Source organism: Cheilinus undulatus, linkage group 16 (assembly GCF_018320785.1).
Source record: "Cheilinus undulatus linkage group 16, ASM1832078v1, whole genome shotgun sequence".
Taxonomy (NCBI): domain Eukaryota; kingdom Metazoa; phylum Chordata; class Actinopteri; order Labriformes; family Labridae; genus Cheilinus; species Cheilinus undulatus.
The window spans coordinates 21,940,772-21,958,779 of NC_054880.1; the positions used below are offsets into that span (position 1 = coordinate 21,940,772).

The 18,008-nt window shown below is 37.7% G+C and overlaps 2 protein-coding genes across 6 annotated transcripts; both read left to right on the forward strand.

Moving 5' to 3' along the window:
* Nucleotides 1–35: 35 nt before the first annotated feature.
* Nucleotides 36–5,662, forward strand: rrm2b (ribonucleotide reductase M2 b). Of its 2 annotated transcripts, XM_041809747.1 has the most exons (9): nucleotides 36–280; nucleotides 848–1,012; nucleotides 1,887–2,003; nucleotides 2,253–2,386; nucleotides 3,237–3,331; nucleotides 3,444–3,577; nucleotides 4,502–4,606; nucleotides 4,762–4,875; nucleotides 5,095–5,659. In XM_041809747.1, the coding sequence occupies exons 1-9, from the start codon at nucleotides 233–235 to the stop codon at nucleotides 5,245–5,247; spliced, it is 1,065 nt and encodes a 354-aa protein (XP_041665681.1). In that variant the 5' UTR covers nucleotides 36–232; the 3' UTR covers nucleotides 5,248–5,659. The 2 variants fall into 2 exon arrangements, with proteins under 2 accessions (XP_041665681.1, XP_041665682.1); XM_041809748.1 differs by lacking the exon at nucleotides 848–1,012 and having other exon boundaries at nucleotides 5,095–5,662.
* Nucleotides 5,663–7,206: 1,544 nt separating this feature from the next.
* mtdha (metadherin a) lies at nucleotides 7,207–17,707 on the forward strand. 4 transcript variants are annotated; one of them, XM_041808756.1, is made up of 12 exons: nucleotides 7,207–7,848; nucleotides 8,692–8,790; nucleotides 8,966–9,077; nucleotides 9,247–9,414; nucleotides 9,637–9,687; nucleotides 9,938–10,108; nucleotides 11,000–11,080; nucleotides 11,270–11,341; nucleotides 11,542–11,669; nucleotides 13,644–13,754; nucleotides 13,846–13,945; nucleotides 14,047–17,707. In XM_041808756.1, exons 1-12 carry the CDS (start codon nucleotides 7,501–7,503, stop codon nucleotides 14,112–14,114), a joined length of 1,509 nt encoding a protein of 502 aa, XP_041664690.1. In that variant the 5' UTR covers nucleotides 7,207–7,500; the 3' UTR covers nucleotides 14,115–17,707. The 4 variants fall into 4 exon arrangements, with proteins under 4 accessions (XP_041664690.1, XP_041664691.1, XP_041664692.1 ...); XM_041808757.1 differs by having other exon boundaries at nucleotides 11,003–11,080; XM_041808758.1 differs by having other exon boundaries at nucleotides 10,007–10,108.
* The last annotated feature ends 301 nt before the right edge of the window (nucleotides 17,708–18,008 follow it).

An 18,008-nucleotide genomic window follows, 5' to 3' on the forward strand; every position in this document is an offset into this window, starting at 1 on the left:
TATGTCTGAGCATGTCACCGTCATAGTCTGTTATACGTCGCCTATGAGGTTTTGTAATAGTGCATTTCTGGTTTGGGCACAAGAGGCGCTGTCTCTATGAGGCTTTCTGTTTAAATGGTTTATCCAACAAAGCACCAGCTGCATTCAGGCATTGGCAAGGTTATGGCACAGAGCACCAGCTAGAACAACCAAATTCAATGACACCGGGGGGTAAATACTGTCTTCGCAAGGGATGGATGTCACGAACATAGACAAGCAGTCTTTTACTCTAAATAATACGGTAAGTCGCTTTTATAATGTGACCCTTGCGCGAAATAAACCATTATACTGGCTATTCTTTTACTAATGAGCGTGTCAACATATTTTTCGGACGATGGAGATGTTTCTACTTGGTCAAAGTCTTGTGTGTATTACAGTAAATATTAAGTTTTTGACCGACATTTCATCCGTCTCTGCACAAGTAATGTAACCTTAAGCTAACTATTAGTGACGTATTCGCTTGTCTAAAACAACGTAGGCATCTGAAAAATTCAGTGTAATTTATTTGTGGAGCTGGTATTATGTGAGAAGACAACTACAAACTTTGAAAATGTCTTTAATAATGATGTAAACAAGATAAAATGGGGATATTAAGTATGATAAATTTGTTTTGGATGCTACCAGATAATGCGCATGCGCAGTGGTCTATTTTAGTATTAAAGGTGCAGCGCTACATTGGAGTTAAGCTGCACCAAAACTAAATTTGAAAGAAGGCAAACTGGATATCATTCAGTGCTAAATTTTAAAATAAGCGAAACGTATACTAGATTCGCTTACTTGTACCCCTCTGGGCTGTGGCTTCTTTCAGACTGACTTTAGAGAGAAAGACCCAGACTGCAGAAATGGGTCAACGACAGAAGATGAACCGTTGCTCCGTGAGAACCCTAGACGGTTTGTTATCTTTCCCATTCAGTACCCCGACATCTGGAAGATGTACAAGCAAGCCCAGGCCTCGTTCTGGACGGTGGAAGAGGTGGGTGTCTGTTTCACTGAGCAGGCATGATTTTTGCAAGAATAAGGTGGTGGCATCCAGGGGTGGACAAAGTACTCTAAAAAGTATTTCACTCAAAGTGTGTTATGAGCTTCGAGGAGTTGTACGGCAGAATAATGACGTTTCCATATTGGAAAGAATAACGAGGATATATCTCCAACCGGGTTGTTCAGGTAAAGTCACACCTCTGTAATGAAGAAAACTACACTGAAAAAATTGATACTGTAGAAAAAAAACTCATAGGGTCAAATTAAATACTTTAAAAGTGTCTATTGGTCCACAATACATATAGTTTGACTACACGTTTGAAAGTGTTAAATATTTAACAATATGCATGGATTGGAAGTCAAATCAACTCTGAAATGTTGAACCCTGAGACAACAACACTCCAGTTTTTGCAGTCTACAAAAGGGGTGTGGGATATTTTGTGGAATTATTCCTTTACTAAGTGCTACTCCATTGTCAACAAAACTGAAAAAGTACAAGAGTACTGTACTCAAGTAAAAGGGCAGTTACTCTGGATAAAACTTGCATAAGTAGAAGTTAAAGTGCTGATTTCAAATTGTACTCAAAAATCACGGGCACCCAAAAAACTACTCAATTAAAGTATTTTGAGTAAATGCATAGATACTTTCCACCCCTTGTGGTTGCTTTATGTGCACTGTGTTGTCTATTCAAAGTTTCATTGATAATTAGAAACATACAGACATATATTCAGTTTTGTTTGAATTAGAATTAACTATCAATGCCATATCTTCATACTGACACCCTCAAATGCAAATTGTGTATTTAAGCTGTCATCACTAAAAAAAAATCAGAAACGCAGGAGGATCAAAGATTTTTTTTTTTTCTTCAGGTTGATCTTTCCAAAGATTTGACACACTGGGATCGTTTGAAACCTGAGGAAAAACACTTCATCTCTCATGTATTGGCCTTCTTTGCTGCAAGTGATGGCATTGTCAACGAGAACCTGGTAAGAAGGGCACCTTGCAAAACTGACAATGTTTCAAGCTGCCCAAACATTGTATTGCTTATAAAGACAACCATTTTTTGTGACTGATATTATTTGATACATCCACAAATAAATGACTGCCTCCCTTACACATGTTGTTGCTAAATTAGTTATAACATAGCACAACTTTGGAGTTGCACAATTGTTGAGCACGACCCTGTTAGAACAAGTTTAGAGTTGAACCCCTTTTATTTCTGTCGTTTTTGACAGGTGCAAAGGTTCTGCCAGGAGGTCCAGGTGCCTGAAGCGCGCTCCTTCTACAGCTTTCAGATTCTTATAGAGACTGTTCACTCAGAGATGTACAGCATGCTCATCAACACATACATCAGGGACTTGAGGGAGAGGTTTGGAATATTTGCTCTCCGTTATTTCATTTGGTCAAGTTTTAACTTCTGATACTTAGTGGGTCAGAAAATGTTTGAAGATTGATCAGTTTAGATGATTTCAGAGATTAAATGGTTCTATATTTTCCATTCTGACAGTAAGGTTCTATATTTTGTTCAAAATGAGTTGGATTTATCTAATTTGTTTCATCCACCTGCACTTGTTCTGATTATATCATAAAGATGCAACCATGTGTTTTCCTTCAGTGCCTTTGGATTAACTGTGTGACCACATACAGATAAAGTCAATCTTGTAAGACATGCACCTGCTCAAAAGGTTACCTCAGATGAACTTTGTTTTGATGTCTGTTAGAAAGATAAATACTTGATTCACTCTACACCAACAGGGTATTCAAAAAGTAGTTTCTGAATTTATGTAATACCCTGTCTTTATAGGTCTTCCATTGTTTTAATGCATTTTTTGTAACTTGCATTTTTATTCATGGTGCTCAATTTACAATCACACAAAAGTCTCTAAACAAGTGCCTCTGAAAAGAGCTTAAGCATCTTTCTCCAAGAAAAGCTTTTTGGTATGGTTCTTTGTTCTTCTTTTTATATGTGGTCCATTTCTGCTAAAACTACCCCTATAGCTACATCCATGCTTCTCTCTCCATCGGTCACAACCATTTACTGTTCTGTGACAACTAAACCATACCTGTAACTACTGCCTCATTCTCCTCAAACAACATGTTTCAGCTCAAAGCTTTGCAAGATGGATCCTCCCCCTAATGACAGACATGGGAACCAGCTAATCCAACATCTTTGTAAGGTTAGATAAGGCTGGTTACATTGTTTTATTTTTGTGTTTCAGGGACTACTTATTTAATGCCATTCAGACCATGCCTTGTGTGAAGAGAAAAGCAGACTGGGCCCTCCAGTGGATAAATGACAGCAAATCCACATTTGGTAGGGAAGATAAAACAAGATAAAGTAAAACCAATAATATCGAGAGCTGCTCAGGTTCTGAGCTTTACATTTCCCTGATAGTGAAAATAGTTTTGAAACTGTCTTTCTTCAGGGGAGCGAATCGTGGCTTTTGCAGCAGTGGAGGGCATCTTCTTCTCTGGCTCATTTGCTGCCATCTATTGGCTCAAAAAGAGAGGACTAATGCCGGGCCTCACCTACTCCAATGAGCTGATTAGCAGGGATGAGGTGAGATAAACTCAAAAACAAATCAGCATGTTGTTTAAACTGTCTACTGAAAATCCAATTTGAAGAAAAATAACCATTTAAAGGAACTGGGATTCATTATAAATGATTTCTGTCAGAAGGTAAAGAGAATTTAAACAAAGATATTAAGTTCAAAGCATACAGTCTATTCGATAGATATTTGTGAGTACAAACTATTCCAAATAGTAATGTTTGTATTTTACTAGTATGCTCAATTTGAACCCCAATGAATGGAGACAAAAAATAAGTAACCAATATGTAATCCCTTGACCATTTTTAACATGTTCTTTTTTGGTTACTTGTCATTTTGAATTAAGAAGTAAATTCAATTAAAAACACACTTCATAAGTTGTATTTAGTAATTAAGATACCAGTGTTTCATTTTATAGATGAATTTCACATAATGTGGGAGAAAAAGTTAAAAATTGGCAACATTTTCCACTTTCAAGCTGCAAGGGATTCAGAATGCTTTGTGCAAAGGCAGAGGTGTTGTCACCACTTTGCACAATTTTGCTCCCTCTTTGAGAAAAATTTATCTATGAGACAAAAATGCTGTTTATTGATTAGTTAAAATGCATTAAAGAGTGCAGGTTTAACTTTCAAACCGTTAGTTATTTGAATTTTCAGCTCAGTGGGTAAACTATTCCAGAGTTTTTCTCCTGTAACAGATGGCTGATTGTCAAAAAAAGGTTTTGTGCATTGGAATTTGACAGCATATATTCACGTCTTTGGGATGAAATCTTTACTTATTGTCCTACGCTGTTATAAACTGTTATTGTTTACCATTAGAAGTTGTTTTACCTTGATTTTAGTCGTCAAATGTTGTCACAATTTGGATATGAACTCAGTTAAAGCCTATTCTGCATCTATCAACTGTCCTTACCTGTATATTGATGTGTTTCTTAGGGCTTGCACTGTAACTTTGCCTGCCTGCTGTACAGCTACCTGTTGAAAAAGCCATCAGAGGACCGTGTGAAGGACATCATCACTAAAGCTGTTAGCATTGAGCAGGTCAGCAATATTGCAGGAAAGATGCTTTGTTATTTAATATCAACAGTAGCTCTATAGTCTCTTTTTCACTCAAGTTTCTGATGATGGGGTATCAAAATGTCAGTAGGCTATAACTGTGAATGAGCTTTATAAAGCTATAACGTTTGATTTTGCAGGAGTTTTTGACGGAAGCCTTACCGGTTGATCTCATTGGAATCAACAGTTGTTTGATGAAGCAGTACATTGAGTTTGTGGCAGACCGGCTTCTCACTGACCTCGGACTAACTAAGGTAATTTTTGTAATCAAAATATAGATATGAGAATAGTAAATGGTAGCTGTTATGTAAAAGTGCAGACCTCAGGATTTAGAGAAATTTAATTCTTAGTATAAATATGACCATGATGGAATAATACTTACATAATGTGGCAATATATGTGGGGAAAGTTTAACTTTTGTATGTTGTTTGTGAAATTTTCCAAGTTTTTGTAACTTTTTACTCTCATTTAAGGTTTACCAAGCAGAAAATCCATTTGACTTCATGGAATCCATTTCATTGGAGGGGAAAACCAACTTCTTCGAGAAACGAGTTGCAGAGTATCAGAGATTTGGAGTGATGTCAAACATGATGGAGTGTGAATTCACTCTGGATGCAGACTTTTGAAACTAAGATGTAGTGGTACATATTTGTTACATTTTACTTATTTATTTCACTTTTTGTATTGAGTTATTTGTCAAAGCGTTATTACCATATAAATTACTAGTAAAAAAGTAGTACTAAAAAACAGCTGACAGCTTAAGGCTCCAGTTGTCGTCAACCACAAACATCATTTTGGCAGTAGGGTTTAAGAATTACTCTTTGAGTAAATACTCCTGCTGATTGCTGTTTTTGACTTTTAAAGACCACACGACAGATGGAACTGAAATTGTGGTTGAACATAAATTGTAGGTGAGGTGACTGAAGTGTTAACTCTGTATATCATGGGACATTAGAAATGGTTTATATCAATACTGTTTTATTGTGCAGGCAGTTTTGGACACCTGCCTTGATGATGATTTGTTTAAATACATTGTTATTTTGATTTTACAATAAAATGTTTTGTAAAGGAATATAAAGTCTTATTTTTTTTATCCCCGCACACTTAGTTTGGATCAACTTTTTGGCTTTTACTAGATAGGACAGTGGACTAAGAAGGTAATCAGGGAAGGAAGGGGGAAACATGCAGAAAAAGCTGCAAGTCAGACATGAAGCCCAGGTACTCACTTCAAGACATGGAGCTGGTGTGTGTGTGTAACCCTGTAAACCATCAGCGCCCAGTTTATTTCCTCTTGTTTCATGCTAATTCATCCATTTTCATACTAATGCTAGTATTTATTTGATTAAAATTTTGTCTGAAGAATTCTTTACAAAAGATTATGTAATGTAATTCCTATCTAATTGAATCTGTTTTTCCAAATTAGCTTTATGTGGGAAGACTCAATTTGTTAAACATGATTAAATTTAATCTTCCATGTGAAAGCCCAACTTTCACATGGAGTTTTCTGCAAACTCAAAGCAGGCTCTCATGTTTAGCAGTGTGGAGAGGTTTCTGTCTAGCCATGCTGCAATAAACCCATATTGGTGGAGGTATGCAGAGATGGTTGTGCTTCTGGAACTTTGTCCTATCTCCTTACAGGATCTCTGGAGCTCGGTCACCTCTCACACCAAGGCCCTTCTCCCTCGATTGCCCAGTTCGGCCAGATGACCAGCTCTTGACAGTGCTCTGGTGGTGCCAAACTCCTTCTAGTTGAGAATTATGTAGGCCACTGTGCTCTTGGGAACCTTCAGAGCAACAGAAATTTTTTCACTGTGTTACTCAGATCCGTGCTGTGCAACACCTCTCTGAGCTCTGCAGGCAGTTGTTTTGGCCTCACAGCTTGGTTTCTGCTCTGATATGCATTGTCAGCCATGAGGCCTTCCAAATCATGTTGAATCAAGGTGTAGCAACATCTCAGAAATGATCAAGAGAAATGGGAGGAACCTGAGCTACAAGTATTTTTGCAAAGGGTCTGAATACTTATGGCAATGTGATATTTCAGTTTTTTAATTTTTCATAAATTTGCAAAATTTTTGATTTCACTTTTTTTCCACAAGATTTTGTTTTCACTTAGTTTTGATTGCTACTCAGTGTAGATGAATGAGAATTTTTTTTTTTTTTTACTTTAGCATTAGGCTGCAACATAAAATTGAAAAAGGGGAAGGGAGTCTGGATACACTGTATATTAAAAAAAATCAAAACACAAAAATTGTTTTTGGATTCAAATGAAACCTGGAAATTATAGGTAGAACAGCAATGCTTCATAATAAAAGACATTTTGTAAGAGAGGTCCCTGCAAGAGGTTAAACGCTATATGGGGTCCCTGGCATGTCAAAGTTTAGGAACCCCTAATTTAGATCATCAAAACTTTGCTCCGTACAGTACAATTATATCTCTAACACTACAGTTGTCCGTTATGATTTTTTAATTTTATTCTCTTGATGAAAAAAAAAAAAAAGAATTTTGAAGGTACTCAGCAATTGACGTCGACACTGACGCGCCTTTCCTGCTGGACATGATGTAATTCAAATGAGTGTCTATGAACTTTGACATTAAAAGCCAGCAGACTTGACAGCGACAGCTTTACATGTAACTATGGATGACTTGTTATAAATAGGATTAACGAGATCGCATGTAGCCAACTGTTAAATTTAAGTTATTGTGTGTTCTATAACGACCTCAATAAAGTAGAAGTAATTCACTGTGAAATCGGTTAACCGAGATTTCTCCTCCCAACAGTCAAATCAGATTAGCCACTCCTCCGTTAGCATACGGATACTGACAATGATTGTTAACGGTTAGCATTTAGCCAACGGTTAGTGTTTACGCGATTTCGAAAGATGGCTGAAGACTTGAAAGGTTTCGCGCTGGAGAAAGCCGAGCTGCTTTCCACCCGTCTGAAGGAGGCCCTTTCCCTGGGTAACGAATATGTTCGGGCCCAGTTCGGAATAGATTTGAATCTGAAGCCTGAGCTGTACCCGACGTGGGTTATCCTGTCCACGGCTGCTGTGGGTGCCCTGCTGTTGCTCTGTCTGTCCTGGGCCGCTGTCTGTGGCGGTCTGCTCTTCGGGAAAAAGCGGGGATCCCCGATCACCCAAGGCAGCGCTGAACCTGACAAGGCCAGCGTGGTGAAAACTGTCAAACCGGAGGAGCAGAAGAAGAGAAACAAAAAGAAAACTCTTGAAAAGGTACAATGGGCACTGTTAACAAGCGGTTTAGTCACAGTTGGTTAAAGAAGACAAATAATGTTTGATCATGAACATTCAATGGTTTGTGTGGAGACTATCAAGCTAATACTGAGCGCAACAGAGTCAGCGTTACCGAGCTTGTACATTTAACCCCATTGTTATTTCATCAGTACAAGCCGCTAACGTTTGACATTAGTCACCGTTAGCCTATTTGGTATCATCATACAGCATGAATTATATCATCCAAGGTTAGCATTAGCTTTGTCGTAACAACAAAGATTAAGCTACAGAGGGGCAGCCATGTGCCCTACTTAGTTAATGACGTAAATAAACCAGCTAGTTTGAAATAAAACGAACCGCGCTGTGATGTTTAGCTAATGATGCTAGCTAACTAGCTACGTGTAAAGCAAACTGTCAGACAATTAAAGCTAATGATAGCTGGTTAAAAATTAGGGTATGTTCCAGTTTGCTTCGGTTTCCTTTAAAATTAAAATTTGTACAAGTAGGATGAAAATATGTCATTAGTCACCTAAATAGGCATTTCCCCCCTAACTACCTCTTAGTAGGTTTTTCCGCTAAACCGTCTGAGTTAGGTAATATTTAGGAAACACAAGTTTAGCATCATGCTAGAGGAGAACTGGTCATGTCATAGTTTACAGAACACAAATGGGTTGTATTTATTTCTCTTACAAATAGTGAAATTCTAATTTAATTTTTGTTTTATAAAATTGTCTCTTATTAGCATTTTATCCCTGCAAAGACAGACTTTAGGTAAGCTTAGAGTTTGCTATATTACTGTATCAATAACGTCATGTTGTTATCCAAATGTCTCTTTTTCCACAGAAGACTCAGTCCAATGGCCAACCAGTGACTGGAGCTCAGGAGGAAATTAAAGTGGTAGAGGCCATTTCCAAGGTAGTCCCTTCAAACAAAACTGAGAAGGTATTTCTTTTCATTGGCTGCCAAAATAAACAATAAAAGCCAAATTAGCTGTGTTGAGATGATATAAGACTATTGCTATAGGCATTTTAAAAACAACCTTATTTGAACCCTTTCAGGTTTGTCTGCATGTTTTTATCTCAAGGGGAAAGCATAAATCTCTTTTCTATATCTGCAGGCACATGAAGTCTTGGCCCCAGCTCAAGTGAAAAAGAACAAAAAGAAAGCAAAAGCAGATGTGAAACCAGTCCAGCAGGTGTCTACAAGTGATGGAAAAGAGCCTGATGATGGTAAACTCAACTGTAGTTGAAGAAAAGTCTTAATAACTGTCAATGTTCAATCAGTGGTTAAATAAACCACTGATTCCCTCCACAAAAAGCCGTGTAGAATATATAATTATCACTGTATGGTGCACAATAAGTCACTGATATTAATGATGTTTATTTTTTCTTTCCTAAGGTGCATGGGAAACCAAAGTCAGTAACCGAGAAAAGAAGCAGCAGCGAAGAAAGGACAAGGGCCCTGAGGACTCTGGCAGCCCTGGAGGCAGGGATGCCCCAAAGAGTAACGTGGAGGCTCCTGTGGCAACTGTACCTGCAAACACCAAAAAGAACAAAGGCAACAATGGTAACAATCGAGCAAATCCTAATAGAATGGATTCTGGTTTGACACGTAAAGCTTGAGAAGTAATTTATAGTTACCCTGCATAAGTGCAGCATTTATTTATTCATACTTAAAACAAATAAAGCACCACAAGTGTACAGGTCACAGATGCTTAAATAACACTAATGTGTAAATGTGCTTGTTTCTTATGTAAACTATTAATAGTTTCTTTTATGTCTTTTTCAGAGTCACTGCAGTCAAGAACCACTGGGAAGGGAGATGCACCCAGTGGAGCAGGTAAAAACAATCCTTTAATTTTTGCCTCTTAGGAGGGGAAAATATGTCTTTGCTCCTTTTTTCCGCTATATTCCCAGAGAAATAGTGAAGGGCATACTTTAAGATTTATCACTAGTTTTGTCTTTAAAACAAGCTTAAAAGAACAAAAATGACATGACTTTTCTCTAAAATAAAGAAACTGATGATTTGCCCTTGGTTAACAGCAGTTTTGTTCTGACTTGTGTCTTCACCCAATGTATACTCTCTTCAGTGTCTTCAACCTGGAGAGAGGAGCCTTCAGTCAATGGCGGAGGTTGGTCTGACATTTCTTTGATCCCAGGTCAAATGGGTGCAATGGAGGGAAGCAAGTGGAGCGCCATCCCAGCAGCTACACACTTCACAGCCCCTCCTAAGCATCAGTCCTGGGCTCAGGAGACACAAGGTAACACTTTGATCTGAGTAAATGTTTTTTATAATGCAGTTCAGAATATGGAGAGTAAGGTATAAGCCCTACCAAGCATGTTATCAAAAGTAGGACAGTGATTCTACTGATTTGTTTCTACACAGCAACTTGCATCTAAGATAAACCACTTTCTTAAAGGTTGTACCAGTGGATAGGTTCTACCAAGCTGTTTTCCTGAGTGTTACAATCGTTAACAGTGCTAGCGCTGCACCACCAGCCTTCAGTCCTCTTTGTAGGTTACATGGAGTGGTTACATATTGCTATGGTCAACGTGCCAGTGTAACCTGACACAGCCTACATACAACTTTATCCTCACTTTCTAGGTCAAAATTTGGCCAAATTACATAGAACTACAAGATGCCATCCTTCCTCTGTGCTTGGTTACATCTCAGTAGTAGAGCACTATGGCAGTAGCAAAAAACAGGAGCTACAGCCCTGGCTATGGACGGCCACTTGCATGAGACACAACTTATAACAGTATTGTTTAACCCCCAAGCAATTTTGGTGTGAAAGAGGCTGACAATCTTAAATCCCATACTCCTTAGTTATGATTTGTACATAAATTAGCTGTCTGAAAGACACTGAAATATGCACGAATACAATTTAAATATTTTGTAACATTATTAAATTAAGGGCTTGTCCTTCAGTGTTAAATCAAGACTGGGCTAAACAGATACATGGCAGTGCACCTGTTGTATGAAGAAAGTGTTGTTATAGAAAATGAATGCCAAATAAATTTCCCTAAAATACGTTAACTCTTCTCAAAATCAGTATGATTTTTGACTGAAGATGCCACATCTGATTATAACTGTTTGTTTTTAGCATTCAAGCAATGAAATCTATAACCGATGTTTTGTGTGATCTCATCAGCAGCATGGGGTGGCATTGATGGTCGTATGAAGACTGACCTCAACCCTGTGACCTTCTCCATGCTGGGGAGAAACCCCACAGGTTGGTCATTAGATTGGAGATGGGTTGTAAGATTCCCAGTTTCTGCTCCATGAGGTTTTATCAATGGGATGTCTGACCAAAATTTTAGACTTAACAACAGTCTCTAGCTTCTTTAGCACTTATGACTAATTCACTTCCTTTTCTTTTTACCTCCTTGCTCCCGCTTGATCATCTCCTCATCCGTTTCAGATCAAATATCAAATTCAATTGAGCTTCAGTGGGCAAGCAGCCCTGAGGTGGATGATGAATGGTCTGGAATAAGTGAGTATTTTGTACCTTAGTAACATAAAAAAAAGTACTTGGTCCAGTAGCTGTCAGTGTACAATTTTTTATGTAAATTATTTCAAACTGAAAATATGTTCAAACTTTTTTCATTTAGAATGCAGAGTATCAATTCATGGACATATAATTTCTAATTTTTTAAAGCCATCCTGTTGACAATATCTTCTTTTCTTATATAGATGGGACTACAACAATGGACCCCAGCTCTGACTGGAACGCCCCCGTGGAGCACTGGGGTAACTACGAGGAGCCTCCTGTTTTGCTGACACCAGCAGCTCCACCAAAGGAGCAGCCTGTCGCTCACAAGGTCTCACTTACTCTCTGTACAACTATCCACATAGAAAATTTACTCTTTTGTGTTAGACATTTCTTAGTCTTTACACTCTTAACCCTCTAGACCCTATGCTATCCTTTAACCATTTTCCCCAAAACATGAAAAAATAATAATTTTGTGACAGAAAGTCTTTAAAATAATCAGATATTTACAAAAAAAGTCCTTGCGCTTCTTTGTGCTAGCTTTATTTGTGCCGTTATTCAAAGCAGTTTCTGTCTGCAGAGTCACAGAGCGACACATCACAGGCTCTCTGTCTCTCTTTTTCTCCATTATGAGCTTGTCAGGTTGTCTCCTATATGATCTGCCTAGTCTGGCATGTGCAGTTTGGCAAAGCATGATGTGGCGATAGAAGAGCCTGCCATTGGTTGTCACAGCCAGTGTGACAAAAAATATGGTGGCTATTGCTAAGCTAGCAGCAGAAACAATTGACAGTGGATTAAAAATGGATTAAAAGATGTTCAACATCAGAGTTACTGGTGTGAATTTTATATTTAAATGCCCTGGAAAGTCACCCAAGTTTGAGACTTGTTTAAAATGGTTTCTGTAAGGGCTACAAAGGCATGGATAGCAGCATGAGAATTGCACAATGGCAGGCTACAAGAGAGAAAAAAGGAAGTGGCTACAATTTATGGTTAAAAAGTTATTCGAGGGTTTGTAGCCTGTGTCTCCTCTTGTTGTATACAACACCACTGGTCTCAGAGGGTTTATAGGGTTGGATGGCAAATCTATTTTAATACCATTTCTGCCACAAAATAGAATCTTGGAACACCATCATCACTGGTTTAAACACGTGTTGTGCTGTAGTTTGCTCATGAGGCAAAACTGATACCCCTGTTAGCTTAAACTAACAGTCAGGAGGGGGTACATAAATGAAAGGGGCCTAACAGTGATGTGTGACAGACAACAGCACCGTTTTAGTCCTGCCATCAGCATGGTTAGCTTTGACACTTTTGCAGCCAGGAAATTAACCAAACATCTCCCACTCATGTAAATGTAAGTAACATGAACTAAAATAGCATGCAGCACAGTAATCAGGTAAAACCTGTTCTCTTCCAGTTTTATTTCTGAAATGCAACATGAAGTGAGTGTCATCACTCTGTCCACCTATCCTGGGCTTTGATACCAGACATGAGCTGCAATGGCTCGATGTGGTTTGACTTGAGCCCAGCGCTGTAGTGATTCATATAATAATGGCTCTACTAACTGTATAAAGGTGTGTTTTAATCAATGAGGTGCTTGTTTTAAGTCCATGATGATTCAAAGAAGTAGGTTAGGACTTTAAACAAGGCTAGAGAAGCATATGAACTCCTTTGCCAGTATCACTTTTAAAGCTAAGTGAAATCAATCATTAACATTCTAATTCAGAAAAGTTCTTCCACAATAAAAGTGCGTAGTTCAAGTGCTTTTATTGTGAAAAACTACAGCAGGATATGTGGTGTTGTCAGTAGCACAATAACACATCTCAGCAGGAGAGAAATGAAACATAAAACCACACACAGGTGCAGTTAAAGGGAACTTGACATACAGAAACATTTTTTGTGATTGTATGCACAGACAGGAGCTGAGTATCACATCTTATTGTAAGGGAGAAGGAGTTAGTAGCACCTGAATATGGATTTAGTTTTGAAATGTTGTGATACCGTGATACAATAGCATTACCACAAAGAGCATAAAATACTGTGATACAAATTATTAGTCCATATTTTCCAGCTCTAACTTTTAATATCATTTTATAAAAGCCTTGTATTGTTAAGTACATCATTGGGGAAAAAACCCCACTAGAGTGATGTTCAAAACTTTGCCATACGGAAATAACTAAAAGGAAATGATATTTAGTTTTCACATCCTGTACTCTTGTTTTAGCCAGTCCTTTGATATCAGCCCCCGCCACTACCTTTGTTCCATAAATTTTGATTAATTATTAAACTAATATTTTTGTCATGGCAGGTGTCAGAGGATGAAAAGGACGCTGAGGATCCCTCTGATGGGGCGGCCAAGTCAAAGAAGAAGAGAAAAAAGAAGAAGAAAGCAGATGAGGAGGCTGCAGCTGAGGTTCAAGTAAGGAAAAAAAAAATTACCAGAGAGATTTTTATCTTGCATAAAACAGTTTCCCTGTTTTGGTGATGTTGTTGAATTAATGCTTTTGTAGACGTTGAGCACAGCACCCCAGGTTGACACAGTGACGAAACCCCAAGAGCTTCCTGTGCTATCCTCAAAAAAGCAGAATACAAGCATATCCTCCTCTCAGAGTAAGTTTCAGTTCACAGAGACGAAGCAGATGTTTACACAGTAAGTAATTTTTAAGATATCATGTTTTTCTCATTTTTTTTCCCTTTTGACCACCTTTCAGAGAAGTCTGAGCAGACTGTGGAGCCCCCGAAGCCCACCCAGAAGAAAAAGGCCCGAAGGGAAACATGAAGTCTCATCACAGGTCCACACAAAGCATATGCAAATGATTGTTAAATGTGTCACATGCAATAATTACCAGGTACAGAGCTGCTTTCAGAGATACAGCAACGGTTTATCAGTCAACGAAACAAAGAGAAAACAAGCAGTGGAGAACATCTGCTTGGCTTAACAAAGTGATGAAATGTGGTCCTATGGACTGAAATCTTAACTAATTTGCACTATTTGCTACACTGCAGCCAGGGTGGGGCTTACGGGGAGGTGGTGGCAGTGGAGGTACATGTTCATGTAATAAATATTTTTTTTGGTATCACAAGTGTTTTTTTCCCACCAATTGTTTAAATTATGGTATTTTACATTAACTGTGGTTAACTTAAAAGACATCACAGGGTTTTTTTTTGTTTTCTCCTCTATGAAAATGTACACCACAAGAAAACAGACATTTTAAATCACCAGGATATTGTGCTTTTCAGCATGTTGATGCCCCATTATCAACAACTAAGTGAGTCAAAGTTTGCTATATTTTATGGCTGTGTCAGATCAGGATTGGCTCTGATATTCCTTTTGAGTATCGTAGTACATGCCCATATGAATACTGAAAGCCTTGAAGTCTTTGAAAATCTGGCTTTGAAAATAGTCTGTGCATTTATGATATCAAAGCTAAGAGCTCTTTACACATTCATAAAACTCTGAAAACTCTCATATAAAAACTCTTATAAAGCTGAAGACCATTTCTTCAAATGTCAAGACGCATCAAATTTTGATTAACACCTACTTGGCTCCACACAAACCAATGAAATATTGACCACTGGCAAAGTGCTGAATGTTTACAGATTGTCTGAGTCACATGAGAAAGAGGCATTGGCCCTTTGTTTAAAATAATTGCATTCAGTTGGACAATAAGTGATTAATTACAAAGTGCTTTGCTGTTTATGTTATAGTTAGCAGCTAAAATACACTGTAACTTTAGCGAAGATGTCCCTATATGCTCTGAACGTGTCAAAATAAGGTGTCAACAGTCAGCAAATTCCACTAACACTCAACACCAGTGGTCAGTAGCCATCCTTGGACATTGCTAATGCTGGCTATAAATAGCTGAAAGTTGCAGTGTGACTTTTCTTATGACTGGCTTGTGGATCTATTGCGTAAATTTTATAGTAAATGTCTAGGTTTCAGCACGCCTGGTTCAAATCCAATGAGGAAATTACAAAAATGTAGAAGACAGAGTTTCAGATTTTGATCAGAAGTAATTTGAAAATACTTGAGATGCAAAGTATCAAAATAAAATAAATTTTACAGTCTGCAGTTTGGGGATTCTAGTTGCTTCTATGACTGCTTTAGTCATTACTGTGCAATGTGATGTACAAAAAAATCTGAAATTCAGCTCTAGCTAATATAAGGGTCAAGCTAAGTCAGTGTTAGTCAAATCAATCCCCATTCTCCAAAGTTGTTTGTGTCCTTAGTCATGTGTGATCCTCCTAAGTTATTTACAGTTTTGTTGCCAGAACAAAGCCTTTACAGTAACCAGATATAAAATGGCAAGAACAGAGAAAGGCTTTTGCTATGGCCATAACTGATTGCTGAAGCCTTATTAAAGCTCTTGTTAGGAACTTTGGGTTTGTGTTGATTTAAAGACTCCCATGGACAAGCATTACCCCTTGTCTCTTTGCTTATCTCGTTTTGTACATAGCGAATAAAGACAAATCTCATTTTGTGGTCACTTAACAGTCAAACATATCACCTATTGGGAATCTTTGCCATAGAAAATCTAAACAAGGCTGATGCGGCAGGTTGCAGTAAATTTGGATGTGCGTAACCACCTGGCAGCATTATAGGCAATGAAAATAACTATAGTAAGAGTCTGTTGTTGCACAGATGGCCTGGGTTGCTTTTGGAGGCCATAAAGAGGAATTAACATGAATTTAGTCTGCTTCTTAACCTCTCGCAGTAATGGTGACATAATTGGATTTTCTGCACTTTTCAACTGAATCACTGCATAATTAATATGGCAAAAATAAACAGAAACTGTGACCTCAACTCTACCAGAATATAAATTATATATGAAATTCTGCTGATCTTCTACCCTTTAAAATGTTTTTTGAATCATTTTTTGAGTGCAAAAACTTAGCACCTGTCAGCTATAGAGTTGATCAAAGATGAAGAATGGCAGCTAGTGTCTTGCTGACTTACAAGTCCTAGATTTGATCAAAAGTAGAGATTCTCTATCTCACGCCTGCAGTCTAATCCACCACTCCATCACTTATCTGATGATGGTATGTGTAAGAGAGTTATAATTTTGATCAAATATGGTTAAATACACTGCAAACCAAGCCTCAGAGCTGCCTGGAGAGGCTTAAAGACACTGATGTGGTGTATTTAAGAAATTTGTACAAAATTTTGAAGACACTTTGGACACAGATTCACCAGGGTTAGATCAGGTGGTCTAAAAACAGTCTATAAATTGGGAATGTGGCCATTGTGAACTGATTCTGGCTTTACTTTGGGGCTGTTGGTAACTGTTAGGTAGAGAACACAGTAACTAGTGTGAACCACCAGGTGGCACTGTAATGTGAAGGTAAGATGTAGTGGGTTTAATCCCATAAAGCAGTAGCACTGATAACAATTGTCTCTCTACTTTTATCAGTCTGAGTGTGTCTGTTTTTATCTGACTGAACTGTGCGTTGATTTTCTAGAGAATTATCTGTCCTTTTTGCACTCTTATGATTTTTTTTTCTTCCAGTTTCTGTGCTAGAAAAAGCCATGCCATATGTACAGATTGTAAGGGCTTTTTCCAGTTCTGTGATTGCACTGTGCAAAAGGCAGCAATGAGTTCCTTTTGATGTCAACGAATTGTTTTTTGTACTACCTTTTTTTGGAATGTGAAATGTGTTACTTCCAGGAATTAAGATTTTAGGGTGGGTCGGGGCTTAAGAATGAATACATAGAAATATGATAAGGAGCAGCTTTAATTTTACATCAAAGTTGGTTTAAAACAAAACTCACACAATGACACATATTTAACATATATTAAAAGGAATCTAATTCCATTGCCTTAACCCGTAGTTGTATAGAAAGTGCATTGGCATCCTTTTTTATAGTTCCCATCCAGTTGCAAGTTTTGATGTCAGAAGGTAATTTCATCTTGCATGTCTTTGATAATAGTACTTGTGTACATGAAATTAAATGAACAATCTCTTTGCTTTAACTGTTAGTACTTGTTCCTGGAGTACAACTCTGTGTATATACTGTACTAGCTTTTTTAATGAGACAAATTGCAGCTCTTTCTGTGGGCCTCAAATTTAGTGGACATTAACAGGATTGTGTTTTATAGGCAAAGAAAAAGATTAGTAGAGAATAAAGATGTTGATCAGATGATCAGATTGATACATAGTGTGTGGTAGACCTGATAGAACAAAATGATATGTTGCTGTGGCTTCAGGCGCCCTTTTTTGTTTAATTTTTACTGATGATTAAGGTCAATCAATGTATTTATAAACTTGTCTCTAGGAAGCAGTTATGTGAATGATTTTGTTTATTGAGAAGATACAAATAAAATTTCTATGTTTGTTTGGTAAAAATGAAAAATAAATAAGAATTGCTTGATATCACTTCATCGAAGTGCAATATTTTGTCTGTGAAGCAAGGTTAAGAAAATCTCTGGTACTTTCTCAACACCACTTAGCTGGAAATGGTAGAGTCTTGTTTTTCTAATGATTTATAAGTATTAAAAAGTACTGAAGCTTAAAAAACTAAAGAAATCAGTTCTGTTTCAACACAAAACTGCTGTGAGCAGAAGAGAGCAGAGGTGATCCTTTCAAATTCAAGTTACAAGTGTTGTTAAATTTACAAGTGCATTTCCTATCAAAAAATATTCCCCCATTGGATGTTTTACCCTTCTCTGATTTT